This window comes from Convolutriloba macropyga, chromosome 4 (assembly GCF_964194025.1).
Source record: "Convolutriloba macropyga chromosome 4, txConMacr16.3, whole genome shotgun sequence".
NCBI classification, from domain to species: domain Eukaryota; kingdom Metazoa; phylum Xenacoelomorpha; order Acoela; family Convolutidae; genus Convolutriloba; species Convolutriloba macropyga.
The window spans coordinates 40,016,519-40,044,334 of NC_134471.1; the positions used below are offsets into that span (position 1 = coordinate 40,016,519).

A 27,816-nucleotide genomic window follows, 5' to 3' on the forward strand; every position below is an offset into this window, starting at 1 on the left:
CAGTAAAGTCATAACGAATTCTCCTAAAAAATTAAATTTTGTGACACCAATCCCTTTTGACACCTTCTCCTGAAGTGTATTATGTGACCTCTCATTAATGAAACTAGGTAACGATTAGACCAAAATGAAAAAAGCAAGATTATGTAATACATGTTTTTATCGAAAAAAATTTATTTCCAAACACATGAAGCCCAATAATTACAAAATGAAAATTTTGAACAGGTTCGTCCATTCTTCCAAAGGAAGCCCTTGAGGCCTGCATTCATCCAGAATATGTCTTACGTCTACATAAACAACATCAAAAATGACAAAAATCAAAAATTCATTTATTTTTTTGTGAAAAACCCGTGTGGAAGCCAGTAAAGTCATAATGAATTCTCCTAAAAAATTAAATTTTGTGACACCAATCCCTTTTGACACCTTCCCCTGAAATGTATTATGTGACCTCTCATTAATGAAACTAGGTAACAATTAGACCAAAAAGAAAAAAGCAAGATTATATAATACATGTTTTTATCGAAAAAAATTTATTTCCAAAGACATGAAGCCCAATAATTACAAAATGAAAACTTTGAACAGGTTCGTCCTTTCTTCCAAAGGAAGCCCTTGAGGCCTGCATTCACCCAGAATATGTCTTACGTCTACATAAAGAACATCAAAAATGACAAAAATCAAAAATTCATTTATTTTGTGAAAAACCCGTGTGGAAGCCAGTAAAGTCATAACGAATTCTCCTAAAAAATTAAATTTTGTGACACCAATCCCTTTTGACACCTTCCACTGAAATGTATTATATGACCTCTCATTAATGAAACTAGGTAACAATTAGACCAAAAAGAAAAAAGCAAGATTATGTAATACATGTTTTTATCGAAAAAAATTTATTTCCAAAGACATGAAGCCCAATAATTACAAAATGAAAAATTTGAACAGGTTCGTCCATTCTTCCAAAGGAAGCCCTTGAGGCCTGCATTCATCCAGAATATGTCTTACGTCTACATAAAGAACATCAAAAATGACAAAAATCAAAAATTCATTTATTTTTTTGTGAAAAACTCGTGTGGAAGCCAGTAAAGTCATAACGAAATCTCCTAAAAAAATAAATTTTGTGACATCAATCCCTTTTGACACCTTCCCCTGAAATGTATTATGTGACCTCTCATTAATGAAACTAGGTAACATTTAGACCAAAAAAAAGCAAGATTATGTAATACATGTTTTTATCGAAAAAAATTTATTTCCAAAGACATGAAGCCCAATAATTACAAAATGAAAATTTTGAACAGGTTCGTCCATTCTTTCAAAGGAAGCCCTTGAGGCCTGCATTCATCCAGAATATGTCTTACGTCTACATAAACAACATCAAAAATGACAAAAATCAAAAATTCATTTATTTTTTTGTGAAAAACCCGTATGGAAGCCAGTAAAGTCATAACGAATTCTCCTAAAAAAGTAAATTTTGTGACACCAATCCCTTTTGACACCTTCCCCTGAAATGTATTATGTGACCTCTCATTAATGAAACTAGGTAACAATTAGACCAAAAAGAAAAAAGCAAGACTATGTAATACATGTTTTTATCGAAAAAAATTTATTTCCAAAGACAAGAAGCCCAATAATTACAAAATGAAAATTTTGAACAGGTTCGTCCAATCTTCCAAAAGAAGCCCTTGAGGCCTGCATTTATCCAGAATATGTCTTACGTCTACATAAAGAACATCAAAAATGACAAAAATCAAAAATTCATTTATTTTGTGAAAAACCCGTGTGGAAGCCAGTAAAGTCATAACGAATTCTCCTAAAAAATTAAATTTTGTGACACCAATCCCTTTTGACACCTTCCCCTGAAATGTATTATATGACCTCTCATTAATGAAACTAGGTAACAATTAGACCAAAAAGAAAAAAGCAAGATTATGTAATACATGTTTTATCGAAAAAAATTTATTTCCAAAGACATGAAGCCCAATAATTACAAAATGAAAATTTTGAACAGGTTCATCCATTCTTCCAAAGGAAGCCCTTGAGGCCTGCATTCATCCAGAATATGTCTTACGTCTACATAAAGAACATCAAAAATGACAAAAATCAAAAATTCATTTATTTTTTTGTGAAAAACTCGTGTGGAAGCCAGTAAAGTCATAACGAAATCTCCTAAAAAAATAAATTTTGTGACATCAATCCCTTTTGACACCTTCCCCTGAAATGTATTATGTGACCTCTCATTAATGAAACTAGGTAACATTTAGACCAAAAAAAAGCAAGATTATGTAATACATGTTTTTATCGAAAAAAATTTATTTCCAAAGACATGAAGCCCAATAATTACAAAATGAAAATTTTGAACAGGTTCGTCCAATCTTCCAAAAGAAGCCCTTGAGGCCTGCATTTATCCAGAATATGTCTTACGTCTACATAAAGAACATCAAAAATGACAAAAATCAAAAATTCATTTATTTTTTTGTGAAAAACCTGTGTGGAAGCCAGTAAAGTCATAACGAATTCTCCTAAAAAATTAAATTTTGTGACACCAATCCTTTTTTACACCTTCCCCTGAAATGTATTATGTGACCTCTGATTAATGAAACTAGGTAACAATTAGACCAAAAAGAAAAAAGCAAGATTATGTAATGCATGTTTTTATCAAAAAAATTTATTTCCAAAGACATGAAACCCATTAATTACAAAATGAAAAAATTGAATAGGTTCGTTTGTTCCTCCAAAAGAAACCCTCGAGACCTGCAATTATCAAGTACAAGTCTTACCTCTACGAAAAGAACGTCAAACATGACAAAAATCAAAAATTAATTTACTTTTTTTTGTGAAAAACCCGTGTCGAAGCCAGTAAAGTCATAACGAATTCTTTAAAAACATTAGATTTTGAGACACGAATTCCTTTTGCGACCATCCTTTGACAAAATTAATTTCATCTTTAACCTTTAATTAACGAGACCAGGTAACAAACAGACAATAAAAAGAACAAAATTGCGAAGTTGAAATTTTTCTTTCATTTTGGAAAACAATTGTTTTCAAAGTCATGAAAGCCATTATCTATCTTCTAATATCAAAACATAGGCTCATATTCTCCTCCTGGAAAAGCCTATCAAACCGGGTCATTGTACAGGAAATTAAATACGACTAAAAAGACAAAGTAAAAACGACAGTTAAGGACAAAATTAAAAAAATTCAATTAAATTCTTCGAGAAATTACTGTCGAAGCGGTAAAGAACCACAATTTATATCTTTTAGGATTTTATTATTATCAATTGTTTGTTTTTTAACGCCAAAAATGTGATATATGAACTGACAATAACGTGATAATTTGACAAAACTAGAAAACATGAAAAATTGGCAAATACCTAAAAATTAAAAAAAAATTGTGAACTCTATTAGTATAAAAGCCAAAACACCATAACTTAACGCGTAAAACCGCAATAAAGAGTAATTTGAAGTCAGCAGAAAGAAGGAGCACACTTTGATTGCTGAAACCAAGCTATAAGTTGACCAGATTAAGAGAAAAATGGAGGCAAAGTTCAATAAGCATTTTTTCATTTAAAAATCAAATATTTTAAAAGTCTAAACGACCATAAGCTTTCAAGCAATCAACTAGACAAAATAATTTCAAACTCAATAGGAAGCCAATAGGACCTATGACTAGTGAGCTTTGATTTGAAATGTTCTGTTATTTAATTAAAACAAAAAAAGTTCGAATTTTTTAATAAAAAAACCGACTGACGACTATCCGATATATTTTTGGATTGTAACGGTCCAAGATTGGTACAGAACTAGTCCTGATAATAATGATTGTCCATTAGGAATATTTAATTTTTGGAAAGTCATTGATATAGATATTTTGTGAGTTAAAAAAACCAAAATAAAAGCTGCTTTTTTGATAATCAACGAATAAAGTTAGCAAAAAACGGCAAAATTTTATATACAGAGCACTCTCAACGGAAGTTGAAGTGGAATTGGCCCCCTTTTTCAGTCTACAAAGATTGTGTTAGTGGTGTTTGGTTGTGCACTTCCTGCAAGTTTAATCAGAGTGTACTAAAGAAACTTATTTCGTGCTGTTTTTGATGAAAAAGTCTGAATTTTGTGAAATATTTAGCCGGAATTTGTTACAAAACAATTCAATGAAAATAGCCGACAATAAATTTTGTCTGAAAACGGAGAATCGACAACATTGTCTTGAAAATTTTTATTCAATTTTATCAAAATTGGCAAAAATTTAGTCAAAAATTCCGAAAAAAGGTGAGTGAAATCACCTGAGTTCACACTATTTTCCCAAAAGTTTAAACCTCGATATCTCCCTGTCAAAAACGAAAATCAAAAAAATGTTTTTAATTCCATATTCTACGCTGGACAAGCTTTCTAATGATACCGGTCTCAACTCTCTACGATGAATATATCGATCGGCCAAAATTGACTGAACAAAAAAAAACCCATTTGAGTATATAGTTCCTCCCCCCCTCAAGAGGGGTCGGAATAATTACTTTAAAGGTGGTCTTGAATTACAAAGCGCCTGGAATGCCATTACTTTAAATCTTCGAATTGTACTTATGTTGAGAGCGTAAAATCTAATTAAAAGTTTCTGTAAGTGTTTTTCTTTGTTGTGAACTCTATTTACGTTTTCTCGCTTATAGGTTTCAAAAAACCGGTAATTAAAATTAAGGTAAGCATTTTTCACAAGTTATATTTAAGAAAACAAGTACCAAGATTGATTATGCAATTCACTTACAATTTAGCGCAAATTTTCACAAAAAATTTGGGTTAAACAACCCCTAATGATGATTATCTTGCAGAAAATCTAAACAATATCTTGCAAGAATCGTGCAAGATCTTGAAAGATAGCTGCTGGCAATAGACAGGGGAAATGTTCCACAACTATTTTTTCCTTGAATCTGTTCGATCGAAACCGCTTTTGAAAGTGGATACCTAAATGACCAACAGGCTAAACCTATAGTCAAATTGAAGTTCTTAAATCAAACATTACTGGAAACGTGTCAGTTACCGCCTTTTTTTATGAAAAATCTCAGCAGTTCAATTAATTAAATCGTCCAAGTTACAAAATCAAACCCTGACAATAAATTTTGCAAAGCAATTTTGTTTGCTTGTGATAGGCTATCTTATTTCTGTTTGCTGAATCAGCCAGTTGTGGTTATATGGAAAATTCTATTTCGCTATTTTGAATTCTTAAAAATATATGGCCGGTCTTAAACATATTTTCGGTCATTCCTAAAAATTCTTAGAGATATCTGTCTATAGCTAGCAATGCGCACCCCAAGGCAACAAGTTTCAATATGAAAATCTGCCACCCTAGGAGACTCTTGCCCAGCCAAATTGGCTAGACACAATCAAATAAAAGTGGTCTGATCAGACTGATGGTGAAAACGAAGAATCATAATATTCAATTTTGTTCAACCAGTACGCACCATTCTTTTGGATTTAATTTCAGAAGTGAACTCCTTCACCGTAAATTGATTAAACTTCCAACTGAAAAAACAGTTATAGACAAGACCTATAAACGTTGAGCAATCAAGTTATCGTAAAAGTTCTGTCACAATAAGGCTGGTCCAATAGTAACTAACAAACCAACTTTCCAAGGAATGCTTGCAACCGTTGATTGTCATGGGGGTGCTCCTCACTACAGTCCGTTGCTATGTACAAATTGGTACAAATAGGAGGTAGAAAATTTTCTTGGATTTTCAAGCTAAATCCGTATTACAATCTCAATATACAAGTGAGAGCGTTTCAAATCTGCCCTTTGATTACGCTTCTCTCATCAACTTTGAGCAATTATTGACATAAAAGGGAAATGAGAATGCTGCTCGTACGTTTTATGAAAAAATACAAGCTTCTTAATGGCTTTCAACTCTTCTTCAATATCGATGGCATTTGTTAGGCAATTTGAGACACAATATAGATTAGATCGCAAACTTTTACATCGACTATAAGGAAACTTTCACAGAAAATAGTTCTTCCAAGTTTACATTCTTTTCAACAAAAAAATCGGTCAATTTTAGTAAGGAAAAAATTAAGTTTGACTAAAGACTGAAAACAATTTTTGCTCAACATCACTTGAGATTTTAAAAAAAGCGGGCAAACAAAAACCTCACAGCCCGGTTTGCCTGTCAGGGTTCATTCGTTCATCCGGTTACTAGCACTGCTCATGTGTATTGAGTAATTTGCTGCTCAACGTAGTTTAAAAAAAACATTTGGATCTGAAGTATGAAGTATAATAATTAATTTTCAATCCGTGTGTTGCCAATGTTATTGCAACTTTCAAGATGATTCAAAAAACCGCCCAAAATTGCAACAAAAACTTTGATTCTTTTGTCCAACAACGTGAAACTTAGACGTGCTCTTTCAACAAATGATTAGACTAGAGATATGTTTTAAAACGTAATTTTGGCGACCATCCGCCTTGATAAGGACATAAAACCTTCTGAATTCAATTTAATTTTCTTGAAACAAAGAGGGGGCATGAGCACACCCCAAGACTAATATCCAAGACTACGACGTCACCCCAGAGGAAGAGTTTTTTATTGCAGACGAGCCAACCAAAGACGAAGAGCTCTTTTTTTCAAGGATTTTCAGACGTCACCCGACCAAGAAGGCCTGACATTTTTTGGTTACAGACGTCACCATGAGATGATTGCCCGAGGTTCCAGACGTCACCCCAGAAGTCCTTTCCCCGGTTAGACGTATCCAAAAAACCTGAATTTTTTGCGACACAAATAATTTCAAACACACAAAAATTGTCCCCCAACGAGCTTTTGTTGATGGTTTATGAATGAAATAGCCGAGAGAAACTACATCTGAGCAATTAACGAAAAAAAACAAATTCCACGAAAAAAAACGATATAGCGTTTTTTGCATCGGAAAAACTCAAAAACAATTTTCTGAATTTGTCGCAAAAAATCTACATGAAAGTAAATTTACTAGTTGAATTAAATACTTCCGTTGGATCTCAAATCAACATTTCTTTAGTTGAAATCTTCATGTAAAATTTTTGCTCAAAAAATGAAAAACGCAGAAGTGCTTTCTTGGGAGCCAAAAATCAAAAAATGCCACCGTTAGACCAAAAGAAAAGTCTTCTGTTCCGTTAAATAAGGAAAGAGAAGATCAAAGCATACAACGTCTTGCATTAAATTTACAAATTTCATTTCATCATAACTGCCCAGTTAACAAAACCAATACTTACCAAACGTCAAGTTCATGCAATTTAAGTAAGCAAATGCTTCAGCGTCAATTTCATTCAAAAAAACGAACAAATAGAATGAAACCACGCCAAATCCATATTGTTACGAAAACAATCGTCACAATCCCCTGCATTTTGACAACAATCAAAGTTCAACTGCTCAAACCGTTTCAAACACTCAGTTTTCAGCTGTTCAAATAAGTGAAAACCAGAACAACCGGAAATTGGTGTGGGCAATGTCTTTACCAACGGTAGCGCAAACAAACGTTTCCCAACAATTTCAGAACCCATATTACCCAACTGGAGTACATTTTAGCAATAGAAATCGAACGGAAGAACCAAACGATGTAAAATTTCCCCCTCCAATACAACACTCAGCAACCAAGGTACCAACCTCGTTTGCTGTACATCATCACAGCCACCTAATTTTCCGCTTACTCCGGAAAACCCATTTACAATCTACCAAACAGCCTTTCATCCCCCCATTGCGCAACATATTAGCCAACCAAAAGTTTCGGGAAATTCGAAACAAATTCCAAATTGGTCATTTCCTGGAAACGAACCTCTTCAACCACGAACTAAAATACAAACAAAAACCATCCCATTTGAACAAAATTTTAATTTACAAACCACAAATAAGAGTTCCATTAAACTTCCTCCTATAACAACTCCAAACTTCAATGGAAATCCACTGAAGTACCATGAGTGGATAAACATTTTTTTCAACCTTGTCCGCAATAATATCAGTCTTACAGATACACACCGTATAACATACCTGCAAAACTCGGTCGTCGGAAAAGCCAAGGAAAAAATCCAAGCTTATTCGTGTGACCATGCTTACTACCTGATTGCGTTGAAAGAGCTTATGGATCACTTTGGGGAGCCTAGCATTGCTGTGAAAGCTTTCATCAATCAATTTGAAGCCTGGCGCCCGAACAATGGTTACAACAAACAGAATTTTGTATCTTTTGCTTCTTTTCTCAAACGGTTAGTGCAAGCTTTTGACTATTTAGGTTTCAAAGCTGACTTGCACAGCTCAACTTTGATGAAAAAGGCAAAAGAAAAAATTCCACATAAGATTTTGATAAAATGGACAGAACATACAATCACATCAATTGTTTATCATCCCACACTCTCTGAATTCCAAAAGTGGCTTGAAGTACAGACCCAAGAATACGACAAAATCAACAAAGAAAATGTTCATAAGCCGTTTAATAATTTGAACACTTTTGGTCAAAACAATAATAACATTAGCAGAATTAACAACAACAATGATAATAGGAACAGCAATGCGATGAATCAATTTTCTAAAAATTCACAAAACAATTGGAAACAAATTTCATTGCACTCAAGTCGCCCTGCAAACCAGCATGGACAACCACCCTTTTCTCAGCTTAAAGATGCTGATCAGTCAAACAAATATTGCAAGAAATGCAAAGGAAGTCACATACTCGCTACATGCCCTGAATACCAGAAATGTTCGCCAGACCAAAGGTATGAAATTGTGAGCAAGAACAATCTTTGCTTGAACAACAAACATTTTAAGCAGTCATGTCCGTCCACAAAACGATGCCAAACATGAAAAGGTTTTCACCACACAACTTTTCATGAACCTTCAAAACAAGTTAACCGGCCCATCGCTGCTTTCTCGACAAGCAATCCAAAATGAGCCGACACAAAATCTAGCAAGACCCCAAACACAGCCATCCTTTCAGCAAGAAAATCAAAACAAAAGTACTGACACTGTCATTAGTAAAAAGAGCCAGCACACAAGATATGGTCAATCGTTTTCTAGTAAATAACAATCACAACAACAAAATATTCAACGCGCCCATTTGAATGCTTCGAATCCGACCCAAAGCTTCAGTATCAACCGATATACAATTCATCCTCCTGAATGGCTTGAATAACTACAAATACTACCAGTTTCATTTGTAAACGGAAGCAAAGTGTTTGATACCTATGCCTTGATCGACCGCGGAAGCCAATTCTCCTTCCTGCTGGATAAAGTTACTAGGTTTTTTGAGCTTCCCTGCGAAGCACAAGCATCAACAACTCTGCGGTACCTAAACACTGAACATGAAATTCCACTGTCCAAAATAAGTGAAACAGTGACAGTAACGCCTTTTGACAAAATCAATCAGCAATTCAGCAATGCAAGAGCCTATAGCACGCCATGTCTCAAGGTATCACCCGCTAACGCTCTTGAACTCAATCAATTAAGCGACACCTTCAAGGAACTTAGTCATATTTGTTTACCTGACATAGCCAACGGTGCAATAGGCGCCCTTCTTGGTGTCAATACGTTTGCCTTCACATATCCAGTCGATGTAATCCAAGGTAGCAAAAAACGTCTAGTTGGCGTCATAACAAAGCTGGGTTGGACCCTAGCTGGAGAGTACGAGCTATCTCATAAAACAATGAATGCAAACAAGCCCCAGCGCCAACCATTCATTTACCATGTCTGCCAGAAGGATATTGGAGAAGAACCATTGGACGAATTGGTTCAAAGATTCTGGAAAATAGAAGCTGAAGGCACATTACCCTAACAGAATGAAGAGAGCTCACTAGACCAAATAGCAGTGCAAATAATGGAAAACTCAACCTGTCACAACGGTGAAAGATTTCAGATTGGCCTTCCTTGGAAACCCGTAAAGAAACTCCAAGTTAACTATTTCTCAGCAGTCAGTCAACTAAAAAGTCTACAAAAACAACTACAAAACGATCCCGGTCTCAATCAGAAGTTTAACCAGACACTCCAAACAGACTTGGATAACAATTTCTGTCAAAACAGTCGAAATGTAAGCACCACCTCCAGAGTCAATATGAGACTTACCTCATCATCCAGTCACTAATCCAAACAAACCCGGAAAAGTGAGAAGAGTTGCCATCGCAGCATCAATGTTCCCCAGTGAAGCACTGAACTCTAATCTTCTAACTGGTCCTGATTTGGTGAATAACTTAGTTGGAGTTCTGTTGAGATTCAGAGAACACCTGGTTTCTGTTTTGTCAGACATCGAAGGAATGTTTATGCAAATTGCTTTGAGACAAGAAGACCAGTCTGCACTTTGTTTCCTTTGGATGATAGACAACTCCATTCGACAATTCCAACTCAATAGATTAATCTTCGGCGCAACATGTTCACCATTTTGCGCAATTTATGTGCTCAATAAATGTGCAGAAGACAACAAAAGTAAATTTCCAGCCGCCCTGAACGCAATTAAACAGCACTTTTATATGGATGACTACATCCAGTCCCTGCCAACAATCTGAGAAGCCAAAGAAGTCATATCACAGACAACAAGATGCCTGAAAAATGGTGGCTTCAGGTTGACAAAATTTGTTTCATACGAACCAGATGTACTCGCTGAAATCTCTTCCGACGACAAAGACGAAACAAAAGAGATCATAAAAGTCGTTGGTCAAAAATGAAACATAACAACTGACGATTTTGTCATGTTTCCCCTACAACAATTTCCTAAAGATGCAGCAGTGAACACACAAAGGAAATTATTCAGTTTGGCATCCTCAATCTTTGATCCTCTCGGCTTGCTGTCTCCTCTGACAATTAGGATTAAAATGATTCTGCAGCAGATTTGGAAACTTGGAAAAAAATGGGATGAATTGAAACCACTTGAACTACAGAATTCCCTCCAGAAAGTTCTTAACAGCTACTTTGCCACGCCAGAAACTCGCATACCAAGAACTGTTCACAATTTGAGCAAAAACCCAGCCAGCCAACTGCACAATTTTGTGGATGCCTCAAGTGCAGCTATGGCAGCCGTTTCTTACCTCCGTACCTCAAATAACCAAACTAGTCATCAACAAGCCTCTTTTCTCATGGGAAAGTGCAAAGTCGCTCCCATTAAATAAATGTGCCAAAAATGGAACTAGAAGCCGCTGTTATAGGATTGCGCCTTCGACAACTGATCCAAAGAGAAATGACACTGACATTCGACCAAATTTTTCTCTGGTCCGACAGTCAAGTAATCTTGGAATGGATAGCCTCAAATAAGAAACAAAACCTTTTTGTTTCAAACGGATTGCAAGAAATTCATAAAATTTCTTCACCCCAGCAATGGCATCACATTTCAAATTCTCTCAATCCCGCCAATCACGGAACTCGCGGACTTGAGACAATCGAAATTCAGCAGAAATGGTTAGAACCAGCCCAATTTCTTTGCGAAAATGAGTCGGCCTGGAATGAGATAAACAAACCACGCGCAATATGTGCGGCAGTCACGAGAAGTCCAAAGACAATTGAACCTATAGTCGATCCGAGTAAATTCTCAACATGGCACAAACTTCTTCTGACAGTTGCAACAGTGTTCAACCTAAATAATCGCGCAAAGAAAACGTGAACGAACAATCACCAATACACAACTGAAGACATTCAATTATCAAAAAATTATCTCCTGAAATTATCTCGAGACCGTTTTTTCCATTCGGCCATTAATTCCTTACCACGTGGAATCAAACCAGATTCTAGGCGCAAAAAACGATACTTAAATCCGTTGTTGGTTGATAACGGATTACTCAGATCTTGTGGTCGATTGCAGTATGCACCAACACAACTGGATTTAGAAAAATAATTTTGCACGCCAAGGACAAAATTGTTCGTTTGTACTTGGAACACGCCCATCAAATATGTATTCACCAGTCCACAGAACCCACAAAAGCATTCATTCAACAACGTTACCATGTGATTGGCCTCCGGAAAGCGTTAGCAAGCGTACGATTTCCTTGTTTCTAATGTCGACGCTTTGACACGAAAAACATAAAACCAATTATGGCACCATAACCCAGTTTTCGTTTTCCAACAGCAGAAACACAGTTCCCCCTTGCTAATTCTTGTTTAGATTTCTTTGGACCCTTCTACATCGAAGATTCCAAAGGCATTATAGAAAAACATTATAGTCAGATATTTACTTGCATGGTGACGCGTGCAGTTCACTTAGAGCGTGTCCAGACCTAAACACCGATACGTTTCTCAGTGCCTTCAGAAGATTTCGCAGTCGTCAATGCCAGCCCCAACTTCTCTACAGCGACAACGAGAAAACTTTTGTAGGCGCCTCTGAATAACTTAAGAAAACTGTTAAAGCATTGAACAATAATAGGATCTACAAAGCTTTAGCAGTAGCCAATACAATGTGGAAATTCAACCCTCCATATGGCCCTCATTTTGGCGGTGTCTGGGAGCGTTTGATCCAGAGCGCCATAAGAACGCTCCTTCTCATTCTAGGATCCAGAAGACTCTCTTTTGACACTTTCCTAACAATCATGGTGGAAACAGAATCAATCCTCAACTCCAGACCACTGACTAACGTTGCTGAGCAGCCCGACAACGAGGAACCCTTGACTCCAAACCATTTTCTCATCCAGCGTCCCTTCAATAGCTTGCCACCAGGACAATTTGGAGACCAGCAACCTGCAAGCTTGAAGACATGAAAGAACACGCAGAAGCTGATGAACCACATATGGCGACGCTTGGTGAAAGAGTATCTGCCAACCCCTAGCCGACGGTCAAAATGGTCAAACAGCAATGATCGACCGCTCATAGTGGACGACATCGTTTGGTTGTTGAAAGACCAAACACCAAGAGGAATCTTGCCACTGGAAAGAGTCATGGAAACAACACCTGGACGAGATGGAGAAACAAGAGTAGTAAAGGTAAAAATGGCTTACGGCACGTACGTTCGCCCCGTTTCCGGTCTCACACGCGTTTTTTCTCTGTCGTTTTTTATATTTTCTCGCTCCGGTTTTAGGCAATGGAGTTACCCTCTTCCCACAAATTGATGTACTGATGATATTGACAACATTTCACCCTACACTTTCAGAGCCAATTTCAATGAAGATGACAAAAGACTTCAATCAATTGGTGCCTCCGAAAACCCTTGATGCACCCTTTGTGTCCCTGCAGCATGTTGCCAATGCTATTGCAACTTTCAAGATGACTCAAATAACCCAGCAAAATTGCAAAAAAAAAATTTGACTCTTTTGTCCAACAACGTGAAACTTAGACGTGCTCTTTTAACAAATGATTAGACTAGAGATAAGTTTTAAAACACCGTGAAATAATTCCGTGAAAAACTTTCAGGAATTGAAAACAAAGTAATCAACGAATCGGCTGCTAACAGATCACCAGAGTTCTCAGATAACTTACTTAAAAGGCGAACTGGGCAAAATACAATCGACCACAAAAAGAATCGACTTGCAAAAAGAATTCCTAGTCTTCATAAAATCGGAAATTTTCAAGAATGAGAGAATAACAAAACAATTTATACAGTAAAATTAGAAGGAAGCGGTCTGATCAATAGATGAAAATTGTGACCTCTGGGACAAAAAAGGCTGAAATACATCCGGTATAAACACCCATTATCAAGAAGAAAAACCAAGAAAGGAAAATAATCATAGTACACTGATAAATAGCGGGTTGATCTAGTGACCAAATAAGGTTTGCTTTTACAAATTTCTTAGTCCTTCTCAAATAATACCACAAATAGTATGCATATGCACTTTCCTAAAGATGCAACCAAATTTCCCGATGTATGATAATCAATCAATACATGCTGAGAAGATTTTACATCAAAAAACCTTATTCTTATAATAGCTATCTAGATTCATCAATTCGAACCGAGTATTTTTTTAGGATCACTGATTGAAAATTAATTTATTTCAATCTAGTGACTTGGATCCGCTCTGATCCAACCAGTTGCTTAAAGTTTTTGGTATTCCTAATTAGGTTTACGGCTTTAGTTTGAACTGAAATCCTAACACCCCCTAAGATTCGAGCTAACTGCGCAGAGTCCGTTCCCTTCAAGACCGCTCTGATCTTTTCCAACTTCCATGCGGATAAACAATTCGTGAGGCTGATAGAACTCTGGTTAACCTCAAAAATTGCCATTGGTTGCTTCTTTGGGATCCCAAAACCCTCCAGATGTTGTTTTAGGTGCAGTGCGTCCTGAACTGCTTCTTCCATGCTCTGATAATCTACTTCTCACGAAGAAAAAGAAAGTGTGGCCTGCCTTTTCAAATCTGAGCTGAGTCCAGCGCCACGTCTGTTAAGCTTGAAGTTTTAACCAATTGTTGATTTTATGGCTTTCACATTTCAATACCAGTCTGCTTCGATGTCAATTTCCCCACTAAAATAAAACTGGACTCTCTAGTATAAGTACTTTCTATCTGTTTCGAACCTTAGGTATATCGTAATAGACGTTTTACACTGACAGTACTGAATTTGAGAGCACTCGTGAAGAAAATATTAACTGTGAGCATGATATCCTGTGCTGACCCCGTTCTTCGTCTCCACTCTCTCCTGGCTGAAGTTTTATGTTCAAATCGGAATGAGGTTTTGTCTCTTTGTAACGCTGCTGCTGATCGGCTTTGACTTTGCTTTTTTTTCTCTTCTGATCTCAAGGCCCAGAGTAAAACGTAATCTCTGCCTGATTTCCATGATGAAGATTGTTTCTGGTAGATCAATGTCAAGGTTCTGAATTTTTCTATAATGTCGTCAAGCCAGAATAAAATGAATGGGTCACCATCTGTCTCGGCTCCTGCGTTCAAGCAACGATTGTTTCCCTAATTTTGTGAAACCTCTTCCGAAAGAAAGTTCAACAATTTCTTGTATCGGTTGATAGCAGCCTGTTTCAAACCATAATTAATTTGACTATCTTAGTCATCATGCTAACTTGCATTCATCTGATCCGAGCTTCACAATTCTGATTGGTTATTCCAGACACACCAAAGAATGTCAGAAAGCCGTCCTCAGATGGAACTGATGCATCATACGGCCGCGCTTCGCTGATAGTTGAAGTGGAATCTCGGGCGTCTACTTCCATTTGTTTAAAACTTTTTGCCACATAAAGCGCCTAGTTTTTGTCGAATTGACCGCTGGGTCCTAGTTTCATTTTTAGACCCATTTGCCCAGGATTATGTCTCTGTCTGTGGGTGGTCTGACAAGATTACAAGTGTTGTTGTCTTGGATTTTTTTGAGATAGTCTTATTGCCGGGTTCCAGTATTTACCTTGTTTGGTTTCCTAGACCGTACTGCGTTCCACGCAATCACCTGCTATTAAGTCAGGATGAGTTTTCACCTCTCCAAAAATTGCAGAGTATTGGTTGCTCCTGTACCTGTCTGGGATCTTCAATTTCCGCCTGCTCCTGTTCATTTTCTTTGACGCTGGCAGTCACTTTTTGTCGAATAGCTTTTGTGTCACTATCACATGGGGACCAGAAGTCCCTCTGACTCCCCTTCGTTGCAATCGGTTTTGGATTTAGTGGTGCTTCTTCATTATCCGAGGCATCTCATTCCAGCCTTGTTTCTTGAGTGTTCACGCTCTTTAAATCATCCAACTCGTCTTTTATTGCAGCAGTTTACGGTTCGTCTCTCTGTTTTGTCCTTCTCTGCAAGACCATCGCCTTTCGCCTGATTCCCAATTGTGTAGACCCCTCATTTAGAAGTTCAGGAGCGCGGTGTTGTCAGCGTTTAAGCCCACTTCACATTCCTTGATAAAAACTTTCCAATGGAAACCTTCCTTGGACTCGAATGATTTTGGTAAGAACACGAGAAAACCGCTGTCAAACTCTGTGTAACTCAAAAACTTTCCTTCCAATGCTTTGGGTTCAAGTTTAATGACTATGTCCACCTTTTCTGTGTTGAAACTTTTCTTCGTAACAGAAACTTCATGTGTAATTGGCAGAACATTGTGCACCAAGGCTTTAAAGGGGGTCTCTGAGTTTGCGTCGCTTGCGTAGTGAAGCCTTTTGACCACTTCCTGTCCTCTGGTGAAAAAGCTGTCCAGATCCTCAGATATCCCGATCTGCTGTTGAAACAGCTGGTTGGAGGTCCTTGCTCCTCTTGTACACGTCAACATCTTTACTGTCTGTTGGTCTATTGTGATATCAACGAGCAATAGTTTTTGATAACAAAGAAACTAAGCAGGAAAGGGCTATGACTGTCAGATAACAGTCATAGTGAGTTTGCTTTACATTTCTTTTTTGACTTTTTAGGCACAAAACCTGTTGGAATATGAGTTTTCGCTGGCGGAGTAAAAGCGTCTTACCTAAGTTAGGGAAAAGAGTATTTCAGGAATGAAATAACAAACACAAATTATAAAATGAAATTCATAGAGGATAGATCTGATCAATAGATAAAGATGCTCACTTCAGGACGCTCTCTTTCTAACGCCTTTTTGTGTCTTCTTGACATGGGAGATCAATGTCATGCTTCTGGATCCTACTATTAAGTCGTCAAACCAGACTCTAGAAGTTTTTAAGGACGAAACAGAAGCAACTATGTTTATGCTGAGTTTGCGAAAATATCAACTGAAATAAGACGTATTAGGGAAAGAACAGCCTTTCTATTACTGTTAACTTTTTCAAGTTTCCGTTGCCAAAACAACTATTTGTAATCAGTTTTCATCTGAGTAGGCATATATAGATTTAAAAAATCCAGTTGACAAAATAGAACAACAGAAATAACAACAAAAACTTCAGAAACGATAAAAACAACCAACTGCAAGACAACAACGACAGCAGACACCAGCTTCTTTTCTATAAGTATCTGAATTTTTGCTAAAACAAACTTAATTATGAGCCTAATACGTTTTTGCATTAACTGACTGGTTTTTGTGTTCCATCCTGAAATATTTTTGAGCAGCAAGTAGTTATTGCTCTGTCTTGTTTTAAAAGTATTCCGGAGTGGAAAGTTTTCGATTTGGAAAGTTTTCGGTCCTGACCCAGCAGCCGTTGCAGTTACTGCAATTTGTAACCAAAAGTGCTCTTTCATGTCAATTGACGTGTTGCTCTTATTATAGAGTTTGCTCGTCGAATGGAATTGAGCAAAATCCTACATAATTTTCAGCAAAATTTAACATAGTTTTCAGCAAAGCCTTCCTTTCCGGAGTCTTTATCGCAAGATTCCAGACGGTTTTTGTAAGACTCTTGGAAGAAAATTGTCGAAACTTGACTAGCAGTAAAAATATTTGATGAAAAAATTTAAAAAAAAAACAGCTAAGAGAAGGATATACTTTTTAGCGTGTTGTTTTTGTAAAATTTGGCAATTTAATCCAAAGTTGTTCAAAAAAAGTCAACTTTGCATTCATGCGAAGTATGTGCAGTGAAGATGCTTTGTTGTAAGGGGTTGGTTTTTGGGTTGCAGTTTAAAATATTACGGACCGTCCTAAAGGTCAGCTGAACGCTTTCGTTGCCCGGACCTGTGTGTCATAACATTTCAGTAATGAATCATAGAAATTCCATTATTAATTTTACCATGGCCAGAGTTCTGATCATGGCTTTTTATAAACATTTCATGGTAAAATTCATAGTAAAATCCTGGACTTATTATGAACATAATGAGTCATAATTCTGAATTCAATGAACATTGAACTTTTTTCTGTTTTTGGACTGAACAGAGTGGAAAAATCGTTATCTGCCAGAACTTTCGGAAAAACCATAGGTAAAGAATTGATTCAGCAAAATGATGGCTAAATAAAAGAAACACACATAATGCACGAAGTTTTCAATACTCGTCGAAAACTGTCGACATTAGTTAAATCAACAACACCTTTGGCTAGCAAGAAGTTTGCATTAAGAAAAGATTTTAGCCGTCATTACTGGCACAGACGTTTTCAAAACTCATCACTTTCTTTGGCCAAATCTCATTTTTTGTCGAATGTAACTTGAAGAGGCTAAGAAATGAAAGAGAAAAGATGTATATAATATCGTGGACTATGAGAAATTTTAAGCTTAAAAAATTCTACCATAAATTAATCTAGTTTTGTGGAGATTTTGTTAATTTGAGCAGTGCTAATCAAAGTTTCGAAATTTTCGAAAAACCGTGAGATTAACTGAACTTAAATGAAATAGATTTTTTTTCAAATTGAACTCGATGTATTCACTTGGAACATATTTTAGTACATAAAATATCAATGTCGAATAATGTTTGATCAATCGAGCCGTTTCTAGAGGTTATTCAACAACTATAGTGAATAATGTCCACATAATGACAAAAGCTCTTCGGACGATTGCCGAAAAAATTGTGACTAACTTTGCGTCCGTAAAAGGAACAAAAGTTCAACATGTTTGTGACTAAATACACGATCACGCACGCGAATATGAAGTCATAGAGCATTCTACTAATCTGAATCTACGTTGAAGCGATAAACTTGTGCGTTATTTTCAATTCAAAAGTTAAAAAGCTACAAGCAGTTCTGAAGAATCATTCGTTCACTTCGATTTCTGCCCCAATCAAATCTCAGGTTTGGAGTTAATTGGTGTGGTGCACTAAAACAACCGGATTTGTTAGAATAATCATTTGCAGATTCTACTTTTTTAATAGAGTTATTTTGCAATGAAATCGTACACAGTTTATCTAAACACAATTGCCATCATGTTGACGGTTGCGGAAAATTACGGCATATTTGTTGGAAACGAAACTGAAGATTGCATCACTGGCCGAGCAACTGCTGGTCATATTCTCTACCCAGGTGGACAATGTGAACTAGGTAAAGTGCACAATTTGGTAAAATACTTCGGATTAATATTAAACAAAGTTATAGTTACAAATCGACGCCAATATGGGCACGAAATCACTGTTTCCACTTCTTCAATCTGTCTGTCTTTAACATTTGACAGTAAATGGAAAACAAGGAGGCTCGTTAATGTGCGTTCACACATGATATTCCGACCCGAGCTCATCTACATTTTTAACTTAATTGTCAATCAAATGAAGAGATAGCAAAAATAGATGTTTGAGGTTAAAAAATCGTTACACAACCTTACTACTAACTGAAAAATATAATGCCATGCCTCATTACAACACCAAGGAGATCTGCCATTAAAAAAACTACGAGCAAAAAAACAAACAAAAAAATAGGCAAAAACAAAATTTCACGACAAAAACTCAATATCTAAATTTGAAAGCACCTAGTAACAACGTCAAAAAGCAGTCAGATAAAACCGTGACTACACAAATCTACTTTTTCCTAAATTTACAGCAGATGTACATTTTTCTTAATGAGACTAGGTAACAAGTCGAAAAAGAGAACGAATAAGGAGGCGAAATTCAAAAAATAATCAGCATTTTTTAAAAAGAAATTTCAAAAAACATAAAAATCGTTAGCTTTTAACGAAATAATCCATGATAAAATTACTTAAAAGTAAATCCGAAACCAATAGGACCTGTCCTCGGTTAGAATTAGCCATAGAAAAGGACTAAAGATGCAGAATAAAAGAAAATTACAAACGATTTGCGAAAACATAAATTTTTGATACCATTAAAACCATTATCTGTTATCTGAATATTGTATTCTTAATTCAATTGTTATTTATAGTAATTCCGTAAAAAACCTTTACTTAGAGAGATTAAATGAGCTTACTTGGGTCACATTTGAAAACCATTGAGATCTGTTATTACGCGATTGTGCTGAAAGAAGAGAAAAAGAAACACAAAAATTGACAACTCAAAAAACGTTTTTGAAAACGCATTTTGTCAAACAAACAAAACATCAGTAATGACACAATATCAGAAAATATGTTTTTGTTTGAAATACAAGAAATTGGATGGGATCTCTCAATGATGAAATAAGTTACAAGTTGACAAAAAAACAAAAAAACTGAAAAGTTTGAAAAATCTTTGAAAATGTATAATCTCATAAACTTAAAGACAATTCGATATAAACTGTATACTACGGTTAATATCATTCATTCAATCTTCAATTACATAGCTAAAAAACCGGTCAGCAATTTACTGCTACCTAAAGAACAACAAAAAGAAACTCTTTTTTAACAATATGACTTCAGAAAATGAACAAATATGAACAAATACATTAGAACCACCAAAGTTTTGAGGAAACTCGTAGTATCAACGCCATTACATTCAATAGCTTTCAACGGAAGCCAGTAAATACGCTCAATGATGCCTCGATGGGACTACAGGGACTTTTTCATACATAAATTACCAATAAGACATTACAACAAGTCGTTAACTATGAAAACAACAACAAAAACAGGCAAAAACAAAAATTCAGTAGAAAAGTCCGAAAAAGTGTCAAACTGATTTAAAACATCTGCGATTCTCTGGAAACTCTATCAATGATCCCTTGAACGCCTTCCCTAAGATAATGGGAACTCTCAGTATTAGGATAATGTGATAAGATTTCAAAAGGAACCAAAAATACGAAAAAAGTGTCCAAAAATTTTAAAAAATTTTATGAAAACTCGTAGCATTGAAATCGTAAAACTAATAGGTAGAAGATGAAATGGCTAACCAGATTACTTTTTCGTTGCAGTATAAAGGGGGTCACGTCAATACTGAGATTGATTAACAGTTCACGAAAAAATTTTACGATTTATTAATGTTCAAAAAAACTTTCGAAAAACTATTTTTAAAACCTCAACAGCCATTAAAATATATAGCTTTGAACAGAAGTAAAAAAACGCTCAAAAATGCCTTGATGGGAAGCCAATGATGTTCATCATGCATAGGTAATCAGTAAGACATCACAATAAGTCTTATGACTATGACAACAACAACAAAAACACGCAAAAACAAAAAGTTCAGAAGAAAAGTGCGAGAAGAAAGTGTCGAAGCCCCCTAAAACATAAGTTTTTCTCAAAAAACTTAAGATATCATCCATTGAATGTCTTATCTAAGCCAATGGGAGCTGTCGATTTTAGGATAATGCGATAACATTTCAAATGGAAGCAATAATGCGAAAATAACCAAAATTTATTTGAAATCTTGTAGCATTGAAGTCATATAACCAGTAGTTGGAAGATAAAATCGCTAAACAGAATTTTTTTGCTTGCTATAGGAAGGAGTGGGGTCCTGTTATCACAGAGACTAACTTACAGTCCACGAAATTAGGTTTATGATTTGTTAATGAAAAAAAAAATTCAAAAATTCATTTTGTAAGTCTTAACAGTAACAGTCACTAGCTGTCCAACCAAAGCACCAGATAGGTTCAATTAATGGTCAATATGGACTATTTTACACTTTTGGTCAACGAATCTATGCCGGAGGACTCCAAAAGTTTAGTAAAACCTTAAAAAGAAAATCAAAATTTCAAAATTTGAATTAACGAAAACTGAGAGTCGAATCCAATTAAAATGAGCGATTCCTTTACAACTATACTTTTGTGCTTCATTTTACAGTAAATGAAGTTTTTTATAAAGGGAACCTCGATATGAAAAGTGACTAGTCTCTAGCTGACTTAAAAATTTAAAAAATGAAAACTTTTCTAAAAAAAAAGAGCTCTCAAATAGAATTCGATTTTTTTGACAGAGAACTTCACTAGGAGACCAGAACTGGTCTTTTTATCATCTTTAGCCTATTAGGAAGACAGAATTGATTCATTTTGTGGCGTGAAATGTAATTTTGGAATATTAGTCCTATAGAAAATATCTTAATTTGAAGAAAAATTACACTAAAAATGAACAAAATCATGCCAAACATCCTGTGTTCACACAAAACTTCAATCCTCGATAACTGCTCGAAAAAAAAGAAATTCGAAAAAATCATTTTAATTTTGAATTCTACGCTGGACGGGCTTTTTAATGACACCACTCACATTTCTCCCAGTTCTCTACGAATATATCGATCGGCCAAAATTGTCTGAACAACAAAACCCCATTTGAGTATATAGTTCCTCCCCTCACAAGTGGGGTCGGAACAAAAATGCTATTCTAGGATGATTGCAATTGTTTTTTCAGCGGAAGGTCCTCATTGGAAGATGAAAGCGTATAAGGTATAATTTAGGTGTGCCTTGTATTCTTAAAAACGGAGAACAACTGTGACAGTTCTCTGGACAAATACAAAACTTGCCTGCAAGCTATATGTATGACGCTTCTATTAACATTCAGAACTTAGTAGAGTGTTTCTTAGAATATTTCTTACAAAATGTTTCTCAAAAGAGAATATTAAGAGAAAAACCTCATTCATTTGTTCACATAGAATCCTTAAAACATGAAGCAGCACCCCCCCCCCCCCTCCAAAAAAAAAATTATGTCAAACTCAATTAACTTTAAGCGTTGTTTTCTGACAATCTATTTCTGACAATCTATCGTCAAATTGGTGTTTATTTTCGTGCGGTTGTCCTTCATGAGAAGTTTATGCTGCGTGTATGTGCTAGTGTATAGGGGGGGGGGGGGGGAGAGATATTGGAGTTTGTTTGCCAGATCGCTGTGAGTATAGATCACAACCTAGAATTGTTTCAGTCAGTTATGCTTTTGCAATAGGTTACGTGGGCGACAAGTGCAAGGCAAGTGAAGCATATGCCAAACTGGGACCCCCACCGACCCTCATCAGAGGGCCCCTCAACGTGACCAAAAAGATAGACGCCAATTTAATATGCATTAATCACATCCTGACCCGGTCTGTACATTCGATTGTTCTGACCGTGAATTACGCAAACAAACTACAAACACATATTTAATTATTTGTCGTAAGAGCGTCCGAATTTATGATAATAATCGAAAGAGCGTTAGGCTGAACTTCTGTTAATTAACAGGAATCAGCGAAAAACTAATGTTTCATTCGATATTTCCATCCCGATACGATATCCCTCCCCGATACGACAATTGAAATGGATTTTTGTTCCGACCCTCTTGAGGGGGGAGGAACTATATACTCAACTGGGTTTTTTTTGTTCCGTGAATTTTCGCCGCTCGATATATTCATCGTAGAGAGTTGAGACTGGTATCATTTGAAAGCTCATCCAGCGTAGAATATGGAATTAAAAAGACTTTTTTAATTTTCGATTTCTACGTTATCTAGAATTATCTAGAGTTATCTAGAGTTATCGATTTCTAGAGTTATCGAGGTTTAAAGTTCTGAGAAAAGAAGAGTGAATTCACGTTGTTTTTATTCACATTTTCCGGAATTTTTGCCTAAATTTTCGTCAATTTTGCTAAAATTTGTTATAATTTTTAAGAATAGTGTCGTTGATTTTATTTTTGAAGAAGAACAAGCATTGTTGATTGTTTTGATTTAATTTTTTTGGTCAAAAAATCTGGATAAACATTTCAAAATTTAGACTTTTTCATCAAAAACAGCACGAAATAAGCTAATTTAGTCCACTTTGATTAAATTTGCCGACAGTACATCCCCAAACAACACTCAAAAAATCTTTGTAGACTCAGAGGGGGGCTATTTCTACTTCAGAGTCCGCTGAGAGTGCACTGTAGTTAAAACCTTGCCGTTTTTTGCCAACTTTACTCGTTGATTATCAAAAATGCAGAATTTATTTTGAGTTTTCAACTAACAAATTATCTATATCTACAACATTCGAAAAATCAGTTATTCCTAAGGGACAATAAGTATTATTAGGGCTTGTTTTTGGCCATTCTAGGACTGTTACAATCCAAAAAAATCGGGTTTTAATCAGTCGGTCTTTTTTTAAAAAAAAAAAGACTTTTTTTTAATAATAAAAAACAGAACATATCAAATCAAAGCTCAGGAGTGATAGGTCCAACCGATTTGCTTGCTAGGCAGCTCCAAGCTAATGCATTTAATTTCTTAATTGAAAGTTTATGGTCGTTTCTTTTTTAAAAAATAACTGACCTTTCAATAAATAATGGCTTAATTAACTTTTCCTCTACTTTTTTTCTTAATTTGTACAACTTCCAGCTTAATGTCAGCAAAAAAAACGACCGCTTCTTCTTTCTACTTATTTAACATTTATTCTCAGTTGCAGTTTTAAGCCTGAAATTATTGTTTTCTGGCTTTGATACCACAAGATTTCAGATTTTTTTTGTTTTGATGTTTGCCAGTTTTTCACGTTTTCTATTTTTGTCACATTATCACACTTTTGACGGTTCTCATGTCACCTCATTAGCATTCAGAATAAGGCACAATTGAACATATTAAAATTCTGAAAGATATACATCATCGTTTTAACGGCCTCGACGCCTCTTTCTTGAAGAAATCAGTTGAATTTTTTAATTTTGTCTCTAACTGTCATTTATACTTTGTCATTTCGGTCGTATGAAATTTTCTGTATAGTGATAGCTTTCATTGGCTTTTCATAGAAGAGTAGAAGAACCGATATTCTGATATTAGTAGATAGCTGATGGCTTTCATGACGATCAAAACAATCGTTTTCCAAAATTTAAAAAAAAAATTTTTTCAACTTCGCAATTCTGTTCTTTTTATGTTTCTTTTTGTTACCTAATCTCGTTAGTTAACTACAGGTGAAATATAACATTATGGGTGTCAAAGGAAAAAGAGGGATTGGGGTCCCAAAATCTTTTAAAGAATTTGTTATGACCTTACTGGCTTCGACACCGTTTTTTCACAAAAAAAAAGTAAACTAATGTGATTTTTGTCATATTTGACGTTCTTTTTGTAGATGCAAGAAATATTCTGGATAACTACAGGTCTCGAGGGCTTTTTTCGAATAAACGACCCTATTTAAATAGCTCTTTTTGTTATTAATGCCTTTCATGACATAAATGTAATTTTGTTTCGAAAAAAAATTACATACTTTAGCACTTCGCTTTTTTGTCTGCTTGTTACCTAGTCTTTCTAATGAATAGCCACGTACTAAATTATAGCTGTTTGAAGAAGGCGCAATCAAATGTTTTTTGAGTGCCAAAAATTAGCTTGACGGTTTTGACAGCGTTTTCTGGCAAGTTTCAATTGAAATTTTGTTTGTTCTTTGTTGTTCTTTTTAGCCGCTTTAAAAAATGAATAAAGACAGGTCCTAATGCCCTTCTATAGAAGTAGTGGAAATCGTAAATTTGTGGTAATATTAATTGATTCCTAATGGTATTTATTACTTTGAAGTTAACTGTTTCAAAAAAAAGGGTTAATTTTTTTACTTTACTGTTTTTGTTCTTTCTTGTATAATTGTTACCAAACCTTTTTATGGACTGGTCGCATATGTTTTCTGGGGATTTATAAGTTATTTTTGTTTAGTATTGGGTTTATCTGACGGTATGTTTATTTTGTTATTAAATTTAGTTTTTAAGAGGGACATAAATTTTTTGATGTAATTAATGTTTGTTGTTGTTGTTGTTTGATTTTGCTTTTCGTCTTGACTCGCTTTCTTAATATTGACATATTACAGCAATCTAATGCATCAACTTTTACTCCACTGAGTTATTTGCTTTGGAGGCTATCTTATCGTTGATACAGAATTTTTTGAAAAATATTTGGGCTTTTTTGGGAATCGCAAAAAATAATTTTTGGGTTCTTCTATCTGTTCCTCATTTGGTAGACAATTATGCCAAATTTGTGGATGGGCGGGGTCGGAACCTTATGTGCCATCGCACATTACCGAGCCGCCTTGTTTGTTAAACATTGATTGACTAAAAAATTATTTTGATTTTTTAGAGTAGGAGAGTACATTCTTGCTCTGATGGGATTTCATATAGAGCTGATCGTAGAAACAAAAAATCACATGAACGAATTTGAAGAGATTAATCGATTTCAACAAATTGAGTTTATTTTCAATGACACAGAAAGGCCGAGAACACCTGAAGACTTGAAGAAGACAACTATCTGTGTGCCCGCCGGTGTAGACTTACTGCCTCTAGCTACAAGTAAGCTCACATTTTGACATGTATCTGTTTCCAAAAATAGCGATAGTCAGGACCAATCAGTATACCTGATTCAAAGAGTCAGGGATAAAGACCACTCGTTCGACCCCTCTTTTCTCACTACCCCTGTTCATGTACCAACAGTGACGAGATAAAAGAGTGGCACTACAAATATTACAACGGTTGCTATCGCGGATCTATAGTGTACTTATATCGCAGCTTAGTGTACTTATATCGGGTCTTTCCCATTATAGCCCCCCCCATGAAATTATAGCCCCCCATTATGGTATAGCCCCCCCCCCCCCCCCCCCCCGCGCCGTATTGAAGATGTCGATTACGGCTGGTGTCATTCAACCAAAATACAATGATTGCTACTTTCAGGCCTCACGACGCAAGTTTCAATGTGGATAACGTCTCTTCCAGCGGTTGCAACAATTCCACCTGTTAAACCCATTCAGTATAGCTCACCAGTTGCAAACATTCCAAACGCTACCATAATGATCGACAAATGCATACCTGCACCCTCGACCGTACTTTACAAACTACCCGCTCGTGATAACATTTCATCAACCGAAAATCCTGACGACAAGTACACTGGAAATGAGTTACCGTTCATCCTTTACATTGGGTTCTTTGCCCCAATTATGTTTATTGTATGTGTTGCTAGTGTCTACAATCGGAACAAGCGTTCTTCGACTAACAGAGGGAGAGCTAACTCAGCACTTCAAGTTAGAATGAACGAACTCGAAGAGATCGAAGAATTTGATTGAAACTGAGAAGTTTAAAAAATGTATAGCAAAACTACAAAAAGTTAAATTTTTTATTTCTTGAAGACTCGAAAAAATTTAAATAATCAACAAACCCAGTAAGCTTAACACCCGGACCTAAAGCCAGGTCAATTTCAGTGCTGGTCAAGTCTCAAAAATCAGTTTTGATTAACAACTATGATCATGTCACTTTCCACACTGGTCAATCTTACGCTCGTTTTGGCAAGTCTAAATCGAAGTCTTAGTATATACTTGCACATCTAATTGGCTGATATAGAATTGGAGTTCGGTCCGGATCTGCCTCTGCGATTGGAATTCACACTGGAATCCACCCGCAGTGATAAACATTAATTCCTCAAATTTATTCTCAAAATATAAAATAAAAAATTCTGCTCTAAGGCTTTACCTTTTGAGCAATTTATTTTCAATTTATCGAAAATTTTGTGCGTGTTAGTATGCTACAATTTGAGCTCGAATTATATAACAGTGATAATTTCTTAATCACTTATCGGACGAAAAATAGTTTTTGTAAAGCCGTTTTAAATAAACTGATACGCCTTATAACAAAACACAAACGAAATTCAAAGAAAGCTATCACCATTTATAGGCAACAAAAACCTGGCATTGAATGGACAATCCGTTTCAATGATAGAATCATTTGAAGTTTTCAAGAAAAGGTAGAAAAAATAAACAAAATGGAAGAATTAGCTCCTTTAACATGGAGTAGTGTTCCGTTGGGAACATGATTAACACAACAAAAAACTTATATATAAGAGTGTAAAGCTCAATTTGCTGTAGTAAATTCTATCTCGAGTACAAAACATTCAGTTCCGTTCCATTTCAGAAATTCAATTATACGTTTTTTGTTCATCCAAACTGATTGGAGTGAGCTTGAGGAGCATGCGTAGTAGGTGAGAAATAGAAGCACAACATTGAAAGGAACAAACATTTTGCATTAGTTGTTTATTTTAGCAACCGTTTATGCATAATAATAGTCGCAGTTTGAGTTATAGCTACATTAACAGTAATTGTCACGTGACAAGAAAAAGAGGGAACAAAACAGCAACATAGCAGAGAACTCATCTACAGCAGACTAAAAAACCTCTCCTCCTCTCCCCTAAAAAACCTCTCTCCTCAGCAAATATTGCAAAGAAAACATCCTTGAGCAGTAAATAACGTGTTACTGTCTCTTGTACATTAAACATTTTTGAGTGGTAAATTTTTCCTGTGTCTTGTGCAAATTATTCTTGAGCAGTAAATTATTTGTTATTGTGTACTGTATCCAATAATCCAATAATCCAAATCAAA

General features: G+C 35.6%; 2 protein-coding genes across 3 annotated transcripts in view; both read left to right on the forward strand.

The window, feature by feature from the left end:
• LOC142337669 (polyadenylate-binding protein-interacting protein 1-like) overlaps window positions 1–27,816 on the forward strand; it is a 509,163-nt gene that overhangs the window by 1,217 nt on the left and 480,130 nt on the right. The gene's annotated exons all lie outside the window — the stretch shown is intronic.
• On the forward strand, window positions 17,956–26,606 carry LOC142338428 (uncharacterized). Its single transcript, XM_075388189.1, has 4 exons — window positions 17,956–18,705; window positions 22,439–22,574; window positions 25,536–25,744; window positions 26,123–26,606. The coding sequence occupies exons 1-4, from the start codon at window positions 18,552–18,554 to the stop codon at window positions 26,509–26,511; spliced, it is 888 nt and encodes a 295-aa protein (XP_075244304.1). The 5' UTR covers window positions 17,956–18,551; the 3' UTR covers window positions 26,512–26,606.

Coding starts and splice junctions, on each gene's coding strand:
- LOC142338428 (XM_075388189.1), top strand. CDS start 18,552: ATGAAATCGTACACAGTTTATCTAAACACAATTGCCATCATGTTGACG. Junction 18,706..22,438: donor AGGTGGACAATGTGAACTAG/GTAAAGTGCACA, acceptor CTTTTGCAATAG/GTTACGTGGGCGACAAGTGC. Junction 25,745..26,122: donor CTTACTGCCTCTAGCTACAA/GTAAGCTCACAT, acceptor TGCTACTTTCAG/GCCTCACGACGCAAGTTTCA.